Source organism: Triticum urartu, chromosome 4A, assembly GCF_056163025.1.
Source record: "Triticum urartu cultivar PI428250 chromosome 4A, HENAU_Tu73, whole genome shotgun sequence".
Classification (NCBI taxonomy): Eukaryota; Viridiplantae; Streptophyta; class Magnoliopsida; order Poales; family Poaceae; genus Triticum; species Triticum urartu.
Window position 1 is genome coordinate 391,096,758 of NC_141876.1, and position 20,992 is coordinate 391,117,749.

The 20,992-nt window shown below is 45.8% G+C and overlaps 1 protein-coding gene across 1 annotated transcript in view; it reads left to right on the forward strand.

Moving 5' to 3' along the window:
* The window catches only part of LOC147975935 (putative E3 ubiquitin-protein ligase SINA-like 6), a 43,473-nt gene extending 25,574 nt beyond the window's left edge, over positions 1 to 17,899 (forward strand). The window contains exons 2-3 of the mRNA XM_087520656.1: positions 16,980 to 17,121; positions 17,204 to 17,899. Coding sequence (XP_087376782.1) covers positions 16,980 to 17,121; positions 17,204 to 17,899 — 838 coding nt within the window. The remainder of the gene's footprint in view (positions 1 to 16,979; positions 17,122 to 17,203) is intronic.
* Positions 17,900 to 20,992: the final 3,093 nt, after the last annotated feature.

The window sequence follows — 20,992 nt, forward strand, 5'->3', positions numbered from 1 at the left end:
CTGGAGCAAGAAGGCCAGAGGTTGAAGAAGCACTACGACCGTTGGATGGACATCGTACGGTCAGTGGAGCTAGAATCGTGCATATTGACTAAGTTGACAAAGCCCTTCATCCCCATCAACTTAGTAGGCCCACTATACTGGGTCCCAGCTAGCAGTGGGGTATTCATTTTTTGTGCGTAATAAGGAGGCACTTCCTTGCGTGCGAAGATATAGCTAGTGGGTCCGAGCTGTCAGCGGCGGTAACGTTTTTTCGTGAAATACAGAGGCCGTTTCGGTGGGTCCCAGATGTCAGGTGGAGGAAATCATTATTTTGCGCGTTATAAGGTGGCATTTCCTTGCATGTGGCCGTGGACCCAGCTGTCAGCCTCTCCACGTACAGTCCACTTCAGATGCATGTCGGTTGTTGACCACATTGACCACGCCACGCCGAGAGCACCAGGGTGGTGGACCATGGCGAGGCCTAGGAAGGGAACGACCCGGAGGCAGGGAAGACTCGGCCGTTGTTTTTGTTTCCCACGCGGAGGGGAGTACGACAGTACGAGGGTTTACTACTTCGTCTGCTATCGCCGGAGAATAACAACAGGTGTGGGTGAGTAGAGGGATGGCTAGGCCAGTGATGGGAGTACGGTGGGGCAGTGAGGCCTGCGTGGCAGCACAGCCGGCCGCGGGGAGGAGGGAGCAGGCAGTCCCGCCGGCGCTTGTTTGAGCGGCTGGAGCAGGAAGAGCAGAGATTGAAGAAGCACGACGGCCGTTGGATGGACATCCAACAGTCACTGCTTGTGCGTCAACCTTTTTTTAGGAAAGCCTCAAATCTGTGGAGAACATCATACATCCCATCTGCCATTATTTCTAATAATTTTCATCCCATTTGCTAATTCTTAAGGGTTTTTTGGAGCCCATGTTCTTTTTGTTAGCATTACAGCCCAAATTGTGGCCACGGTTAAAAAATTATACGAAATTTTGCATATTTTGGTGTGGTCCGAACTGTTTTTGATCCCGAAATTTTGACTCACATTCAAACTGATTTTAAAAATAAATGTATATCAATATAAAATCCAACAAATTCTCCATGCATAAAAATTAATGTAATTTAAAATCTTGAAATGAAAAAATGATATTTGAAACTAATTGCTGGTTTGATGTGTTTTAAAAATGTACAGCCCATTTCTCATTACTAATGGGCCATTTTCTCGGCCAGTCGAATGAAAGCTCTCCTCGTCTTGAAAGATTTGCAGCCCAACAAGCCTGACAAAGCGACTTGCTTGGCAAATCACAAAAAAAAACTGGGGTGTGGTCGTGGACCCAGCTGTCAGCCTCTCCACGTATAGTACTCTTCCGATGGAAGTTGTTCCTTGACCACGTTAACCACGCCATGCGGAGAGCACCACGGCGGTGGACGACGGCAAGGCCTAGGAAGGGGATGACGCAGCAGTGGAAGCCCGCGCAAAGAGGAGTACGAGGGTTCACTGGTTCGGCTGCGGTGTGAGGCTGCCGTCGCCGCAGGGCCTAGCCAGCGGTGGGAATAGTAGGGGCGGGGAGGCCTCCGCGGCAGCACAGCCAGCCACGGGAGGCAGGAGCATGCGGCATGACCGGCACTGCTTTGGGCGGCTGGAGCAAGAAGACCAGAGGTTGAAGAAGCACTACGGCCATTGGATGGACATTGTTATTTTGCGTGTAATAAGGAGGCACTTCCTTGTGTGCGAAGATATAGCTGGTGGGTCCGACCTATCAGCGGGGGGAATGTTTTTTTAGTCCATTTGGTGGGCTGGGTGAAACAATGATGTAGCATCTATGCAGCCCGTTTAAATCCCATTTGCATTTTTCTTGAAATCCGCGGACTTGCTGAGCTGCGTGAAAATATCATGTTGGGCTAGACGGAGAAATGTTATAAAAACATAAACACATGATTGCACGTCAGTAAAATCTTTGCAAGCTTATGTACGCAATCACTTGGAGTTAACTTGCCAAGTTATATATAAACAATTATTATTATTATTATTTTGTAAGAACTTTTAGCTTACGAAATAAAATATCATTTTAATTTGATGAGTTAATAATACGTGGGGTATTATTATTTTGTAGGCTAGACGTGGGCAGTTGAGTTGGTTCTAGGGGAAAGTACTGGGAGAAAACTCAGTTTACATCAAAAAAGAAAGTGGGAGAAAATTTAGAGACCTGCTGGGTCCACCTGAGGAGGGGAATATGTTGGGAGGAAGGAGATTCAAAGCACGGCAGCCGAGTGAACTAGTTTTTTTACGGACAAGTGAACTAGTTTACATACAAAAGCAAATAGCCACTAAAAATAGCAATCAGGTTAATGGGTTCTTAAAAGAAATATTTCGGACAAAACAGATAATTACGACACATAGGCTAATGCATGAAACACTCAGATGATAAAGGTGCTTATAAACAGATAAAGTGCAACATCTAGACCTTCCTGGCACGCTTGATCATGACGCTGCGGCTGTCCGTGTACTCGTCGGTTACGGGAAGCAGACATGCCCTCATGTCCAAGATCTGCCTGTACATGTCGTAGCATGCGTATGCATCCTTGGCCGCGTAGGTTATGTAGGCTAGATTCAGAGGTACCTCCCACGTGTTCAGGTCGTCTTCTTTCATGTTGGCGTATCAGGGGTCGATGATGGTCTCAGCGGGGTCAACCACGGAGTCCTTCTCCTGCCCGTTGCTGATGATCTTGTATTGCTTCTGGATGTCGACAAGCTTGTTGCACCAGATGGCTGAATCGTCGCGTTCTTCCTTCTCTCCACCGTAGCGAAGGTGCAGTCGGCACTGCCGATGAAATGGGCGAATGCTCCAGAACCTGGTGCAGCCATAGGACTGAGGCGAGGCAGAGCTTCACCGAGTCCATATCGTTGGTGTACATCACATTCAACTTGGTGCAGCCATAGGACTGAACGGGGAACTCAAAGGGGAACCCCTTGCTGAAGTCCATATCCAGCAGGCTCACCCCTCGGGTCGCCATTGGAGTCTCTTCGAGTGAACGAGTGTGTAGGCGGCGGCAGCAGTTCGTTTTTCAGCTCCTGGGGAACTAGATTCAACAGTAAGCTGAGTGTGTACAGGCGACAACAGTTACTACCCCTCCCTCATCTGCTGCACGCCCGACAGAAGATGCACCCTCGGCCACACGTCGGTTCACGAGCGGGTCTATATTGGTACTATAATAACAGGAGTTAGTGGTGACTTTACTTAAATTTAATTAGCTCTAATAGAAATTTATACTTAAAACAAGCAATGCATTCGCTCGTTCTATCAGTGCCACAGGATCAACATGCACAACAATTAGAATTATTATTCTCAAGACGCACACGATCAGCACATTTGTCGCACTTTCACAAAGATAATACTACAAAGTTTGAACTGTTTGTTATGGTTGTTGTCCTCTGCATCATCATGCCATGTTTCCCAGCTTGGAAGATTCAGAACCAACAAATAAGATCCAAATAATAAGTACAACAAAGATGCCTACACATCTCATTGATTCCCAGCTTGCAAGATTCAGAACCAACAAATAAGATCCAAATAATAAGTACAACAAAGATGCCTACACATCTTATTGATTCCCAGCTTGCAAGATTCAGAACCAACAAATAAGATTCAAATAATAAGTACAACAAAGATGCCTACACATCTCACTGATTCCCAGCTTGCAAGATTCAGAACCAACCCATTAGAGCCTTTTGATAAAGTGAATATCAGGATTAAATCCATCTTCGCTAGCCATGTCATACAATCAAAGAACTTGGCGAATGCTCTTGACCATCACAACATCTGTAGTTGAGTATTCTTGTTTGCATAGCACAAACCAGGAGAGCATGATTTCACTTTAATAGTGGCCTCCTTTACTCAACCTGCAGCTCCACTCGAATGAAGCCTGCCTGGACTTCCATGATTCAATTCATGCACCTTTTTCTGCAATTCACCTGAAATGAAGCAAAGATTGCATCATTCAGCTAGCAAGAAGTGCTTGCTCTCGTGAGTTGGCAGGTTCTTCTTTAGTAGTTGCACAAAAATTGAGGAACATTAAGGTTGGCTGTCCGACTCATGTAAGGTGCAACTATAATTTTGTTATCCTTTTGTGCAGTTCCACTAAAATAAAGTGCCATTGTGGTGACAGTGATGGCTCATCTTGCAAAGGCTAATAAAATGTTGCACGAGATTACCAGCAGAACTAGACGGAGATTTTGGAAAGTCCAATCACCACTTTGTGCAGTTCCACTAAAATTGAGAGATGTTGCCCACGTGACATTTTATTGAACTACACAAGACACTCATTCCAAAAAAAAGTGTTTTGTGCAGTTCACCAAAAGGTCACAATAGCAACAAGGTGAAATGGATATCCCTATCTACACAAAAAGATAGAAAGTAAACAGTTGCTGGTCAGTAAGAATATAAGAAACATATACAAAATGAAAAGAAGCATCTTAATTATGTTCATGGCAATCACGCAAGGACAGTAGAAATTTTAAAATGTCAGCAATGCTTCATGTTACCAGAAGCATTACGATCAACAATGAGATTCCTCAAATATGGGATTACTTTAATGGTGGCATTGCTTGTTCACCAGACACAGTAAATCAACAGCAGCTAAAGAGTTGGTTTAAGGGCATGGGACCGTGGGGACACCAGGACACTCAGCAGCGTAAAGGAGCAACTTACTTCTCATACTGGGGAAAACAGCAGGAGTGCCATTTGTAACACAGTTTAATTGCATCTTATCACTGGAGGCATTAGATTAACAATAACACTGGTTAGACATGTCCCTAAGGTAACAGTGTGATCACTTCATTTTACATGCGCCCTTACATTAACAACAGCAAAAGGTTGGTATAAGGACATGCGACAGTGGACGCATCAGCACAATGTACCTACAAGGAGGCATAAAGTGGTGATGCCGAGTTTGTTCATGCTATGTGAGGGCAGCAAACCTAATCCTGGAGACCTTGTACTATGTGAGGGCAGCAGATCTAATCCTGGAGACCTTTTACATGTGAGGGCAGCAAATCTAATCCTGGAGACCTTTTACTACGTGAGGGCAGCAAATCTAATCCTGGAGACCATTTACTATGTGAGGGCAGCAAATCTAATCCTGAGACCTTTTACTATGTGAGGGCAGCAAATCTAATCCTAGAGACCTTTTACTATGTGATGGCAGCAAATCTAATCCTGGAGACCTTTTACTATGTGATGGCAGCAAATCTAATCCTGGACATACTCTGTTGACTTGTCCACCAGCCGCCACTTCCTATCCTTTTTTCAACCAATAATAGATCTATTCCTTATCCAGTTTGTACTGCGTTTTCCCATTATTTCCCTTTTCAGCCAAGAGACCGGTTGGGTATCCGGTCTCTACTACTTTCACCATATTATTTCCTCTTTGAATCAAGTCCTAGATTCATGCTACAACTTTCCCCCCTTTCTTCGTTGTTTGAATAAAGCCCTAGATTCGAATGCATGAAGTAGCTTTACCTCTAATAATACTAAAAATTTAGGTGGCTTTGGAGAAGCTGATGGGAGTAGAAAAAGATGCACATGCAGACACGTGGGGAGCTGGGGCAGTAGAGCAAGGCCGCTTTCGAAGAACTTATATCTGAGGGTCGCCGGGATGTCGGCGGTGGCAGGTCGGATATGCGGACAATACGGCAGGGAGGAAGAAGGGTCGGAGGACCTCACGAGCCGGCGCTGTGTCAGAGAGAATGGCACGGGCAGAGGATCGGGCCCCTCTGGTAGCTGTGGGTTTCCTCCCTCGGCGGTAATGACCGCGTGAACGATGCACCTTTTAGTCCTCTACACACAACGGCCGAAGGGATCCGGCCGGATCTATGACCAGCGGTGAGCAGAGAGAAAATGTCGCTACCGCTGTCTTGTTTATATCTGGAGAGGATGAGAGAATGAAGAGAGCAACCCTAGTAAAGCAAGCGCTCAGGCCCCTGCGTCCATATATAGTGGAGTGATTGTCTTTTTTCTCTCCACAACAAGCGTTTCAATTTGTGTATGTGGCATTAAAGAAAAGAAACTCTCTATTTAAGGTCACTACTGTACGACTCCTACTTACTACTACTAGTAGTACTACAGTATTGTTCACTTGTGCTCCCCGCCCCTCCATTCATTGAACAACCCCACGGGTGAATAAACATACAGTACTTACTGTATTTATATAGAACAAACAAGCTCGAACTATTTTTGTGTAGTTAAAAGTTGAGGGCGGGGCCTTTCCCGGGCAGTACGTGCTGCAGTTTTCGGGTAGGCAGTTTGACAGAGAGGCGAGGAGGGTGAGCGAGTGGGGATGTGTGATTTGACAGCGCGTTACTGCTGGAAAGACTTGTGATATGACCACTCACTATAGTCATGAATTACTCGCGCTCCGACTGGGGTGATGCCCCCCTTCCGTTCCGCGTTCTAATCTGGTGCATGACACGTCGACCCGGATGCTGGCGGCCACATAGCATGGAGCCGACCCCAACGATTTTAAGCTTACAGGCACGGTACACGCTATCCTAGACTACTCTACACATGAAACTGCCACACAAGCGTCCGGGCTGCGCTTGGCTCTTCGCCTCTTCGGGAAGTCGAACAATGATGGAGTACTACTGCACTGGAGGAGTACTACAGTACGCTTCTGGCCATCTGACACCGATTGAACTGCTGCATGTCCACCGCGTGCGGGAGGGAGAGCGTGTAGCGAAAGCTTCTCCTAATCTTGCCAGCCACCACGCTCATGGGCGAGGGAGGGACGCTCCTGCCTTTGCGTGTATGACAGGTGGGCCCGACAGGTGTGTGGCCAACTGAAGGATCGAAAGTATGTCTAGAGGGGGGGTGATTAGACTACTTGACCAAATAAAAACTTAACCTTTTCCCAATTTTAGTTCTTGGCAGATTTTAGCTATTGTAGGATAAGTCAAGCAATCATCACACAATTCAAGCAAGCATGCAAAGAGTATATTGGTAGCGGAAAGTAAAGCATGAAACTTGCAAGAATGTAAAGGGAAGGGTTTGGAGAATTCAAACGCAATTGGAGAAACGGATGTTTTTCCCGTGGTTCGGATAGGTGGTGCTATCCTACATCCACGTTGATGGAGACTTCAACCCACGAAGGGTAACGGTCGCGCGAGTCCACGGAGGGCTCCACCCACAAAGGGTCCACGAATTAGCAACCTTGTCTATCCCACCATGGCCATCGCCCACGAAGGACTTGCCTCACTAGCGGTAGATCTTCACGAAGTAGGCGATCTCCTTGCCCTTACAAACTCCTTGGTTCAACTCCACAATCTTGTCGGAGGCTCCCAAGTGACACCTAGACAATCTAGGAGACACCACTCTCCAGGAAGTAACAAATGGTGTGTTGATGATGAACTCCTTGCTCTTGTGCTTCAAATGATAGTCTCCCCAACACTCAACTCTCTCTCATAGGATTTGGATTTTGTGGAAAGAAGATTTGAGTGGAAAGCAACTTGGGGAAGGCTAGAGATCAAGATTCATATGGTAGGAATGGAATATCTTGGTCTCAACACATGAGTAGGTGGTTCTCTCTTAGAACATATGAGTTGGAATTGTGTATGTGTTCTGATGGCTCTCTCCACGAATGAAGAGGAGGTGGAGGGGTATATATAGCCTCCACACAAAATCCAACCGTTACACACAGTTTTCCAATCTCGGTGGGACCGAATCAACAAACTCGGTCGGACCGAAAAGGTAAACCTAGTGACCGTTAGAGATTTTCGGTGGAACTGACATGCAACTTGGTAGGACCGATATGGTTAGGGTTTGGGCATAACGTAATCTCGGTGAGACCGATTACACAAACTCGGTGAGACCGAGTTTGGTAATAAGCTAACCAGAGAGTTGGTTAGGCAAACTCGGTGGGACCGATTTGCTCTTTCGATGAGACTGAAAAGTTACAAAAGGGAAACAAAGAGTTTAAATTGCAATCTCGGTGGGACTGATTCGCTCTTTCGGTGAGACCGAAAATTTACAGAAGGGAAACAGAAAGTTTGCAATCCCATCTCGGTGAGACCGAGATCCCTATCGGTAGAACCAAATTGCTAGGGATTGGCAGTGGCTTATGACAAGTGAAACTCGGTGGCGCCGGATAGAAAGAATCGGTAGGATCGAGTTTGTCTTAGGGTTTAGGTCATTTGTGGAAGTGGGAAAGTAGTTGAGGGTTTTGGAGCATATCACTAAGCACATGAAGCAAAAGGCTCATTAAGCAACACCTCATCCCTCCTTGATAGTATTGGCTTTTCCTAAAGACTCAATGTGATCTTGGATCACTAAAATATAAAATGAAGAGTCTTGAGCTTTTGAGCTTGAGCCAATCCTTTGTCCTTAGCATTTTCAGGGTTCCACTTTCACATCCATGCCATGCCAATCATTGAGCTTTCCTGAAATAGTCATCTTGTAATAGCATTAGCTCAATGAGCTATATGTTGTTATGAATTACCAAAACCACCTAGGGATAGTTGCACTTTCAATCTCCCCCTTTTTGGTAATTGATGACAACATATAGATCAAAGCTTCGACAAATGATAATAAGCATGAAATATATCATCGCTTTGAGAAGTATGTGATAAGTAAGAGCTCCCCCTAAATTTGTGCATATTTAAAATTTGCTTTGGACTGCAAATGCACAAAGAATTAGAATCATGGGTTACTCTTCCATGTCACATACATCTTGGTGGAGCGCTTAAAATGATAAGAATGAAATACATGCACTCATCACCAAGAATAGTGAATGATCACATAAGATAGATAAGATGATAATATTAAGCAAACATTAAGTGTAGCTTATGATCAAACACATGATCATCAATGTCTCACGAGCAATGACATAGTATCTCACACAAAAGCAAACAAAGTTCGAAAAACCACCAAATAAAACAAGAGAGAATAAAAGCAACACTCTCTCTCGAAGCCTATGATCTATACATTTTCTCCCCCTTTGGCAACAAGTTACCAAAAAGTTCCTAGAAAATGCATAGTGCTAAGTCGACACTCAGGCTTGATCTTCAGGTGGTGGTGGAGTCCGAAGCACTCCAAGGACGAAGCCTTCTGTAGACGTGGTCGGAGTCGAGGCTGAAGTGGACGCTGGAGCTGGTGGAACTGAGGCTGTAGCTGGTGCAGACGTGGTGGCTCTAGGGTCAGCAACTGGCACTGCAGACGACCTCGGACCTCGTGGCACTCTGTCGAAGGCATCAGTTGTAGTCTTGCCTCTCCTCTCCTGCATGTCATCCTGGAGCTGCTCCACTGCAGTCTGAATCTCTGTCACTTTGACATCCAAGTCATAGAACTTTTGTTCCATGATCCTCTCTAAGCTTGCCTGGTTCTGAGTTAGGGTGGCTAGTCCTTGCTCAATCCGCAGGGTGGATGCAATCAAGTAACCAAGCTGCTCTTGTTTGGTTTTCAGGAAATATTCAGATGCCTCCTCTTGAGTAGGCATCTTGGCAGCTTTCTCCTTCCTCGCCTTCTCCTTCTTGGCTTGTGCTTGGGCAGATGATGGCTCATTCTCAGTCATGACCACTTGATTATCTTCAAAGTCTGGACGGATGGGCAGGTGTTCCTTGTCCAATAAGTATATCCCCGTGCCCATCTTAGAGTTGATGAGCTCCTGAATCTGTGGGGCATATCCACAGCTCCTCTTCTGGTCTGCTGCTGTCCTCTTGATTGTTTCAATCATAAGGCTCATGACTTTGAATTTCTGTGGCACGTCAAAGATATGAAGCAAGTTGATCACGTGGCCCCTGATCATCTTGTGATCTCCAGACTTGGGAAATAGGGTGTGCCTAAGAATCCAGAAGATGGTTGGCAGCCCTGACAGAAGATAGTGTACTGAGCCAAACTTGAACGTATCAAGTGCTTCATTTGGAATCTCCTTGTACATGTTTGACATTGAGTTGTGGTCCATCTTCTTCTTGGCATAAATGTCCAAGTCATCGTCATGCTCTTCTGGGGCATTAATCAGCTGAGCCCATTCAGCAACTGTAGACTGGTACCTCGTACCCTCTAACATCCATACAATCCTGCCATCTGGATAGAAATGGGCTGTGGAGTAGAACTGCATGATGAGTTCCTCGTTCCACTTTGTGAGCTTCTGCCCAACAAAGTCCTCTACTCCACATGCCTTGAAGCTGTCCTGCACTCCAGGGTAGTACTCTTCGTTGTCCTTGATGTATTGCCAATCAACCCATCTCATATCACAGACAATTGGCTTCTTGTCTAGCAGCACTGTCTCATAAAAGTCTTGCTGCTCCTTGGTGTGAAACCTGTAGTCAATTGCAGTCCTTCTCCTTGAAGCATACGGGTCTGCTTCTCTCCACTTCCGGAGCCCTGAATCTCTCCTGAGTTTCATATCCTCAGCCACAGGATGAGCATTGTTGTGGTCTGGGATCTTGGGCTTGAGCTTTCTAAGAACATTCTCTTCTTCTTCTGCAGCTTCAGGCATTGGGGCCTTGTTCTTCTCAGTAGCTGGGATGCTTCTTGTGTTCCTCTTTGGCTTTGGCTTTGGAGCTGGCTTGGCCTTGGAAGCAGCTGCCCCTGTTCTTATGGCATCACCCATCAGCTTGGGTGCCTTAGGTGCTGGTGCAGCTACCTCTTCTTCCTCCTCCTCATCTTCCATGATGGAAGCCTTGCCAAGCACTCTGGCTACAGTTTTCTTCACCCATTCTTTCCTCTTCTTGCCTTCAGCAGCAACTGGCTCAATGGGAGTGGGCTTCTCAGTTGAAGCTCTGGCCTTTGACATAGGCTGCCTGCCTGCTGGCCTTTTGATCTTCATCCCTGGTTTTATGCCCTGTGCTGGCTCAACTCTCTTGGAAGTTGCTTCCTCTTCTGCCACATAATCCTCATCTTCTGAGTCTGAGGTTCTCTTCTTTCTCTGTCTTGTGGCAGCTTTAGGCAGATTGCTAGGGGTGCTCCTGCTGCCATCATCTGAGGAACTTGAGGGACTAGTGCCCTCACTCATCTGCACTTGCTGCTCTGACAAGTTCTGGCCATCACTTTGGTCTGACATGATGCAAACTCTGACTGCTGACCCTGTGAATAGGTTATAGATGAGATAGAGTGGATAAGCATCACAAAATGCAGAGATTTTTGCAAAAGAATAATTCAAAAACTTAGTTTTAGTTTCCCACTGAAAGCATCTTGGATCTACCGATTTCTAAACTCGGTGATACCGAAGCAGTTTTGGCACCGAAACTAGTGAACTTGGTCAGACCGAGTCACAGTTCGGTGGCACCAAGACTGCTAGGATTTCACAGAGTTCCAAAATCGGTCACACCGATAAGTAATTCTCGGTCAGACTGAGTCTCACTTGTGCAATGGCATAAGCCAAATCGGTGGGACCGAGTTTTTCAACTTGGTGGGTCCGAGATGGTTTCGGCGGAAACCTAACCCTAAAATTTTCGAATTAAACCTAATCTACGAGTTCATTGACAGGATAGAAGTTTAAAAAACATGGCAAGAATCATGACGATCACAATGTGCTAAGAATCGGATTGGGGAATAGCACAAAGATCGAGTCCATACCCTAGTTCGGCGGAGACTCGCTACGGCGGCAACGGCGGGGTTGAATTTCCGTTGACGGTGAAGGAGACCAGCGACTAGAGGTGGCTGGCGGCGAGGAGACGATCCGGAGACCAAGTTGGCAGAGCAGGCTATCGCGCGAACGAAGGGGTTCGGAGAAATTTCCAAATTTTTGCATGTGACTATATATAGCCCGACCCTGTCGGTGTGACCGAGTGGAATAACTCAGTGGCGCCGAGATGCAAAACTGTATACAGTTGTTGCAACTCGGTGTGACCGAATGGTTCAAATCGGTTGCACCGAGATCGAAAACCTAGATCAACTTAATGATCTCGGTAGGACCGAAAGTAGGGTATCGGTCAGACCGAGAATCATAAAGAGGTTTTGGGAGTTTAAGTCTATGACGAATCGGGGACTCCGAGCGCTCCTCACACAGTGGTTCGAATCTGACTTGATCAAATTTTGTGATGTAGCATGAATAGAGTTTGAGACGAGAAAAGCATAGATAGCTAGAGGAGGTTCTTAGGCATTCTTGTCCATCCACTTGGCAAAAGGAAATAAAACCAAACAATCAAAACAACAAGTGGATGTCCTCGAATGAGTAAAATATGCAACCAGCATGCTCACACAATAAGATGGCAAATGAAATATGTGACAAGGCATGCATAACCAATTCTAGCACCTATCAAGCAATTTGCGATGACAAGGTCATCTATATATGAGTATATTGACTTAGGAGTCAAGTGAGAACACTTGATCATAGGTCATACTCATCGTTTAAGCTCAAGTGGGGTTACCACTTTTACATAAAGCATTGTTGTGTTCACATCTTTAGAGTTGCTTTAGCTCAAGTCTTAGAGTAAAGCTCCCCCTAGATGTGATATCCCCCCTTAGAGGGATGAACTAACCTCGGGTTTTGTCGAGGATGACTTCATGTAGATGTTGAAGATGTGGATGCTCAATGTTGATGTAGATCACTTGGAGCTATCCATTTGAGTGAATTGCACTTTCAATACCTACATGGGTTAGTCCCACAAGGAACAAACAAGGATATCCATAGACACAGAGTGATGCACACACAAGATGATGTCCATGAAAACTTTTAGGTTACCTTGTCCCTTGTCTTACCAACAAGAGGGTTTGTGACTCCTTGAACTAGTGCAAGATGTGGAAGTTGATTGCACTTGTTCTTGCCAAAATGATAAGAGTGAAGTATGTTGGCGGAGTCACCCTCAAGAACTCTCTAGTTCTTCTTCTTTTGGATCCACACCATCTTGATGGGAATCCTTGGAGTTGTAGTCGTACTTGATGAAGTGGAACTTGAAGTAGTCTTGGGAATCCACTTGACTAAGGTCTTAGGAGCTTCTTCAAATGCATCAATTTCCTCTTGAAGCTTGTCCTTGCCTTTTTGCTTGTAGTCTTGTGGTGGAAGATCATCTTGAGCTTGTGTCCCCTTGAAAGAAGTATCATACTTCTCTTGTTGAGGAACAAACTTTGTCTTGGGGTATTGATCTTCTTCCCACTCAACTCCATTGGCATTGAACTTTCGTTCAAAACCAACACCTTGATTCTTCCGGTGCATTCCTTGCTTGTGCACAATTTCCTCGAATTGCTTACTCCCGGCAAGGCTTTTGTACACTCCTTTCTCTATAATTCCCTTCAATAAGCTATTTTCTTGCTCAGGTGTAACTTGGCTAAGAGAATCATTAGTGGAATCAAGAGAACTACTAGAAGCAACAATATTGGATTTAGCATGATCATTGTTACTTCTAGAGGTAGAATCTTTCTTGTTCTTGTTACTAGACTTGACTTGAGGCATGTAAGTGGATAAGAGTAAACGATTGGCAATGTAAGAAGAACTTTTCTTGCGGAGATCATCATTGATTGCTTTTAAGAACTCATGCTCTTGCTCAAGATTGAGCTTTTCAAAGCGTAATTTCTCATGAGCTCTTAAAAGTTCTCGATGATCTTCGAAGATAGTTTCATGAGCTAACTTAAGAGTGTTTAGTTCTTTAGTTAGAGCCTCAATCTTCTCCTTATCATTGTCATTCGTTTTATCTTGATTAGCATGATTAATTGACGTTTCATCATAGTATTCATCACTAGAGTTGTCAACAAGCAAATCATCACCTAACAAGTCATCTTCATCACTATTGAAATCAACATACTCGGGGTGTGTTACCTTAGGACCTTTGGCCATGAAGCATCTTCCAATTCCTTCATTTGGTGAGTCAAATATGTCGTAGGAGTTGGTTGACACAAGTGCTAGACCGGCAACACCTTCATCTTGAGTATCTTCGGAGTCGGAGTGATAACTTCTCTCGGAGTGACTGTCGGAGTCGGAGCCGGATACCCATTCACCAACATGAGCTTGATGTCTTCGTTTTGTGTAGCTCCTTGATGATTTTTCCTTCCTTTCCGAATCCTTGCTTCTCCGTGAGTATCTTCGTTCATAACGATCATCTCTACTCCTTCTCTCTCTTGGTGGTGATTCTTTGCTTCTTCTTTTTGGAGAATCTTCTCTTCTCTTGTAGGGAGCCGTACACTCATTGGAATAGTGTCCGGGTCTTCCACAACTGTAGCAGTTTCGCTCTTGACTAGAAGATCTTTTGTCATTGTAGGACCTTGACTTGAAGCTTCTATCTTTGCTTCTACTCTTGTAGAACTTGTTGAAGTTCTTCACCATTAAGCTCAATTCTTCATTGAAGTTTTGTTTCTGACTTGATGATGTAGAGGCTTCACATGAGGCTTTGTAGGCACCACTTGATTTGTTGTGAAGTTCCTCTTTATCCTTAAGTGACATCTCATGAGCAACAATTCTTCCAATCACCTCCGTTGGCTTGAGATCTTTGTAATTGGGCATCATTTGGATCAATGTGCACACGGTATCATATTTTCCATCCAAGGCTCTTAGAATCTTCTTGATGATGAATCTGTCGGTCATCTCTTCACTTCCTAAGTCGGCAATCTCATTTGTGATGAGAGCAAGCCTAGAGTACATTTCAGCGACACCTTCACCATCCTTCATTTTGAACTTGTCAAGTTGACTTTGAAGCACATCCAACTTGGATTCCTTGACGGAGTCGGTACCTTCGTGCATATCAATCAAAGTGTCCCAAATTTCCTTTGCATTCTCAAGACGGCTGATTTTGTTGAATTCTTCGGGGCACAATCCGTTGAAGAGAATATCACAAGCTTGAGCATTGTATTGAAACATCTTCAACTCATCCGCGGTAGCTTCACGGTTTGGTTCTTTCCCATCAAAGAAGTCACCTTGCAAACCAACACACACAATAGCCCAAACGGCGGGGTTATGTCCAAGAATATGCATTTTCATTTTATGCTTCCAACTAGCAAAATTAGTACCATCAAAGTAAGGACCTCTACGGTGATAATTTCCCTCGCTAGACACCATACTCTCCTAGGTTGTGAAACCAAGGCTATGACCACCAAAAGCTATGGAGATCAAAGCAAATGGAGACCAAAGCTCTGATACCACTTGAAGGATCGAAAGTATGTCTAGAGGGGGGTGATTAGACTACTTGACCAAATAAAAACTTAACCTTTTCCCAATTTTAGTTCTTGGCAGATTTTAGCTATTATAGGACAAGTCAAGCAATCATCACACAATTCAAGCAAGCATGCAAAGAGTATATTGGCAGCAGAAAGTAAAGCATGCAACTTGCAAGAATGTAAAGGGAAGGGTTTGGAGAATTCAAACGCAATTGGAGACACGGATGTTTTTCTCATGGTTCGGATAGGTGGTGCTATCCTACATCCACGTTGATGGAGACTTCAACCCACGAAGGGTAACGGTCGCGCGAGTCCACGGAGGGCTCCACCCACGAAGGGTCCACGAAGTAGCAACCTTGTCTATCCCACCATGGCCATCGCCCACGAAGGACTTGCCTCACTAGCGGTAGATCTTCACGAAGTAGGCGATCTCCTTGCCCTTACAAACTCCTTGGTTCAACTCCACAATCTTGTCGGAGGCTCCCAAGTGACACCTAGCCAATCTAGGAGACACCACTCTCCAAGAAGTAACAAATGGTGTGTTGATGATGAACTCCTTGCTCTTGTGCTTCAAATGAAAGTCTCCCCAACACTCAAATCTCTCTCATAGGATTTGGATTTTGTGGAAATAAGATTTGAGTGGAAAGCAACTTGGGGAAGGCTAGAGATCAAGATTCATATGGTAGGAATGGAATATCTTGGTCTCAACACATGAGTAGGTGGTTCTCTCTCAGAACATATGAGTTGGAATTGTGTATGTGTTCTGATGGCTCTCTCCGCGAATGAAGAGGAGGTGGAGGGGTATATATAGCCTCCACACAAAATCCAACCGTTACACACAGTTTTCCAATCTCGGTGGGACCGAATCAAAAAACTCGGTCTGACCGAAAAGGTAAACCTAGTGACCGTTAGAGATTTTCGGTGGGACTGACATGCAACTCGGTAGGACCGATATGGTTAGGGTTTGGGCATAACGTAATCTCGGTGAGACCGATTACACAAACTCGGTGAGACCGAGTTTGGTAATAAGCTAACCAGAGAGTTGGTCAGGCAAACTCGGTGGGACCGATTTACTCTTTCGGTGAGACCGAAAAGTTACAAAAGGGAAACAAAGAGTTTAAATTGCAATCTCGGTGGGACCGATTCGCTCTTTTGGTGAGACTGAAAAGTTACAAAAGGGAAACAGAGAGTTTGCAATCCCATCTCGGTGAGACCGAGATCCCTATCGGTAGAACCGAATTGCTAGGGTTTGGCAGTGGCTTATGACAAGTGAAACTCGATGGCGCCGGATAGAAAGAATCGGTAGGACCGAGTTTGGCTTAGGGTTTAGGTCATTTGTGGAAGTGGGAAAGTAGTTGAGGGTTTTGGAGCATATCACTCAGCACATGAAGCAAAAGGCTCATTAAGCAACACCTCATCCCTCCTTGATAGTATTGGCTTTTCCTAAAGACTCAGTGTGATCTTGGATCACTAAAATATAAAATGAAGAGTCTTGAGCTTTTGAGCTTGAGCCAATCCTTTGTCCTTAGCATTTTGAGGGTTCGACTTTCACATCCATGCCATGCCAATCATTGAGATTTCCTGAAATAGTCATCTTGGAATAGCATTAGCTCAATGAGCTATATGTTGTTATGAATTACCAAAACCACCTAGGGATAGTTGCACTTTCACCAACCTGTCATACAGCCAAAGGCAGGTGCAGTTAAGTCGGCGAGGGAGAGGATAATCAAACTTCTTGTTGATGTACGAGTTGACGCGACACATCAAAGCACTGCACTCGATATATTTCAATAATTTGCGTTTACCGATGCATTAATTACAACGCATGCATGCATGTCGTGACTCTCCTTTTGATTCTTGCATGTGTTGATTTAATGCACCTTGAAGTAGTATAAAATATGTGACGGTAAAGCTTTGTAATACCCCGGCTCAAGTCGAGAGATGGTTGTGCACGAGGAGGGCGAGATCATGCAGACCGAACAGGACCCGACGATGGAGCTCTCTAAGGTCTCGATGGACCTCACCGTGCTCCACTACCCCTTGTGCCTCCGCCGCTTGACGCCTCTAGTGTATGAGGTTCGAATACACCTCGTCCGTTCGGCTGATTGAGCAAGGTGCAGGTTTCTTGATTGATGTGTTGTTCGATTGATTTCTGCAGTGCAAGGGAGGGCACCTGGCCTGCGCGGACTGCCGCGTCGAGCGCCCCAGGAACCAGCGGCAGTGCCAGAAGTGCGAGCGCGACGGTGGCTTCGACGTGCGGAACACGGCGGTGGACTCCGTCCGTTCATCGGTGAGGGTGGAGTGCCCGCACGAAGGCTGTGGGCTCTACGTCACTTACCACAAGCTCGCCGATCACCAGAGCGTGTGTCCGCTCGCGCCCTGCAAATGCCCCGTGCCCGTCTGCGGCTACGAAGGCCCGCCGCCGGTGCTCTACCACCACATCAGCACCGCGCATCCCATGCCCGTGCACAGGATCCAGTACGGCAAGGTGCTCCAGCTGCAAGTGCCACTGTCGGAGCCACGGCTCTTGCTGTTCGCGGAGGAGGACCGCCGCGCGTTTTTCTTGGTCGGCGGTGTGCTCGACATTGGCACGCCTATCGTCGTGTCGGTCGTCTGCATCAGAGCGGGGGCGTCCCCACTGCCGCACTACGTGGCCAAGCTGTGGGCGAACGGCCCATCGGGGGAGCCCAAAGGCACGACCGACGCCGTCAAGGTGGAAATGGAGGTGACAAGCAGCAAGGATCCCGGCGACGTCGATGTGCAGGAGCTGACCTTCTTGATAGTTCCGCCCAAGCTGCTGGTCGGGGCTAAGCTTGTGTCCCTCCACATTCAGATTGACAAGCTCACGTCCTAAATGTTTCTATAGTGCCTTCTGTTTATCTTAGTAATATGCAAATATAGGGATTACCTTGGTCTACTTTAGCTTAAGAAATGGTGGGTTTTGGTGGCGATAAAAATTTATGTTTATCAATGCATTAATTGCAATGCATGCATGCATAAAGTACATGCATTGGTCAATTTTCTCTTAATACTTGCATGCAATGATTTAATGCACCTTGGAATCTGAACATGTGTTGGGGAACAACCAAATTGAGCCTTATAAAATGGAAAAACTAAAATTTTGAGATAAGCCCTATAAAACCGGAAAGGAGAGAGTAGAAAAAGAAGTACTCCATCCGGGAATAGTGCCGCCCTTCGAAACTTGAACTGTCAATAAATTTTGAGCTTGCGTCTCGTCACATTCCAAATTACTCCATGCTATATTGAATTGCAAACCTGTTCACACCGATCACAACCTAAACGGTTTCCCACTTAGGAGCGTATTAGTACTCGGTTATAAATACTAGTATGCCAAGATGACTGCGCATTCCTCCTTAACTCCTCATCCACAAAAACAAACAAGCCATTCAGCATCCTTCCCTTGCATCTGCCATGGCCAGCGTGAGTTTTGGGTCGAGAGATTGCCACCAGGGAGAGGCGAGTATAGAAGCGGAAGCACGAGAGATGTCCCACCTCGCTGCAAGAGCAGCTGACATGTCCCGCCACGCGGAAGTAGCAGCACAGAGGTCCCGCCACGCGGAAGTAGCAGCACGGAGGTCCCGCCACGCCGCTGAAGCAGCACGGAGGTCCCGCCACGTCGTCGATGCAGCAGACTGGTCTGGCCGCGCCGCGGAAGCAGCAGAGATGTCCCGTCGTGCCACGAATGCGGCAGAGATGTCCCGCCACGCCGCGCCGGCCTGGGAAAATTTCTCGCATGCAGGCGACGACTGTTACAGGCGCATGCATGCGATCATCCATGGCCAGATGGATCAGATCTCCCGTTTTGCGAGGTTGCAAGACGACATGAAAGCCTCGTTTGAACAGGCTATCGGCGCACTAAGGGAGGGCAATGAGAGGCTCCGGGCCGAGCGCGACCTGCTGAGGGAGAAGATCGTCCGAAGTGCAGACCAGCAGGAGGAGACCAGTGCCTTGTTGAAGAGGACCGGCGTCATCGTCAAGAAACTTATGGACGAGAATGACATGCTCCGCAACGAGCGCCAAAGGCTGGTGGAGGAATCCGTGGATGTTCTCAAGCAGTGTATTGAGGACACGAAAGAGCTCATCACCGCTCGCCGCGGAGACTAGTTCCCGCGGCCAGCAGCAACGCATCAAGAAAGTAGAGATCAGCGAGCCAGATCCTTCTCTTCCTTCTTCTTTTGCCCTTGTGTATTTCGGGCGTAGCCGCATGTGGCTTTTTTTAATTATCTTTCTAATTATGTAAGACAATTAATCGTCCTTATCTTTCTGTGGAAGATCAATGTTGCGAGGCTGGGATGAAGAGAACTCTTGCTGTGGCGACCCTAGCGTTGTTGTTCTTCTAGTTGCTGATGGGCTTCCTTCAGTTTCCTGGTTTCTTTTGATGTAATAATCGGTTTAGGATGTGGATTGTGCCGTCGGTTGTAATGTTGGATTCTAGCGCGGATGTTTGTCCTTTGTTGGCCTCTTGGGATGTTGCGATTTCAATCTGGTAGATTTTAGTCCTTCATGTTAGGCTGGAGTTGTGCTGAACTTCTTGTGAATTGTGGTGGTTTTCAGTAATGAAAATCAGAAGGGACAAGCCCTTCTTTGATCAAAAAAAATTAACCGTCCTTATATATTCATCAGTCTTGCTATAAGTCGCAGTAGATGCTATATAGGTCCGTCGGATCTTACATCAAGATCCGTGCTTTTAGATTTTCTTTTTTCTCTCTTAAATCTCAGTTGAGTGAGACATAGCCACGCCATTAAACATAGGCTCGGGCGCCATTAATGGAGACCTTGGGAGAGAGGTGGATGACAGATGGAGGTCAAAGGGCTCTCCTCCCGATAAGCACGCGCAGGGGTCTGATCGCACGCCTCTCGTACTACTCAAATAGCTACCCTGCACGGCGCCTCCTAGCTAATAAAAAATGGGGACGCGTGACGGCACGTAAATGGTACTAGTAAGTAGAACGTCCATGGTTTCAACAATACTTGTGTTTACGATTGTAACGTGACAGCACTTGTTCCAAAATGACTTTGTTGATTGTTAATGTGTGCGCCTTCACAAATCGGACTGCAAATTTACCACAGCATGTTGGTGCCATGTCATGGCACCAAGCCAAGTTTCATTATTTTCATGCATGTTTTGGATTTACAGGAATTAAAAAATTAAGTTTCTCAATGTTTCCAACCCAGCCACGACGCCCAGAATTTTGAATTTCATTCCCATTTCTTGCATGTAACCTAGAAATTTACCCGAGGACACACATGTGATTTTTCAACCAACTTTGGTGCATTGGAACATGTGCTTGTATTTCAAATTTGAATTATGCACACAAAGGTGACAAATTCCCTCCTAGAACCACGAGCCTTCTTGAGAGAAGCTCCGATTTGCAAGAAGCTTATACCAAAATTTGTTTCTATTCGGCCAATTTTTTTTACCACGGCATGGTACTACCATCACATGACACCATGCCAAGTTTCATGATTTTAAAACCAAGTTTCTCAATGTTCTCGACCGAGGATGCCCAGATGTTTGAATTTGATTCTCATTTTTTGCATGGGACCTAGAAATTCACCCGAGGACACAAATGTGATTTTTCAACCAACTTTGGTGCACAGGAGCATGTGCTTGTAGTTCAAATTTGAATTATGCACATTAAGTGACCAAAAACTCAATTAATGTGTAAATAAGGCCAAACGAAGCCGGAATAATTCCAAAATTTAAGAGGGCACTCATGTAGTTCTATGTTGCATTTGTAAATAAACTCAAGGGGGACAACGTATATCGTTTCGCACTCAAAGGTGGCACGTTCCCTCTCGGAACCACGAGCCTTCTTGAGAGAAGCTTGGGTTTGCAAGAAGCTTATACCAAAATCTGTTCCTATTCGGCCAATTTTTTTACCACAACATGGTAGTACCATGACATGACATCCACGCCAAGTTT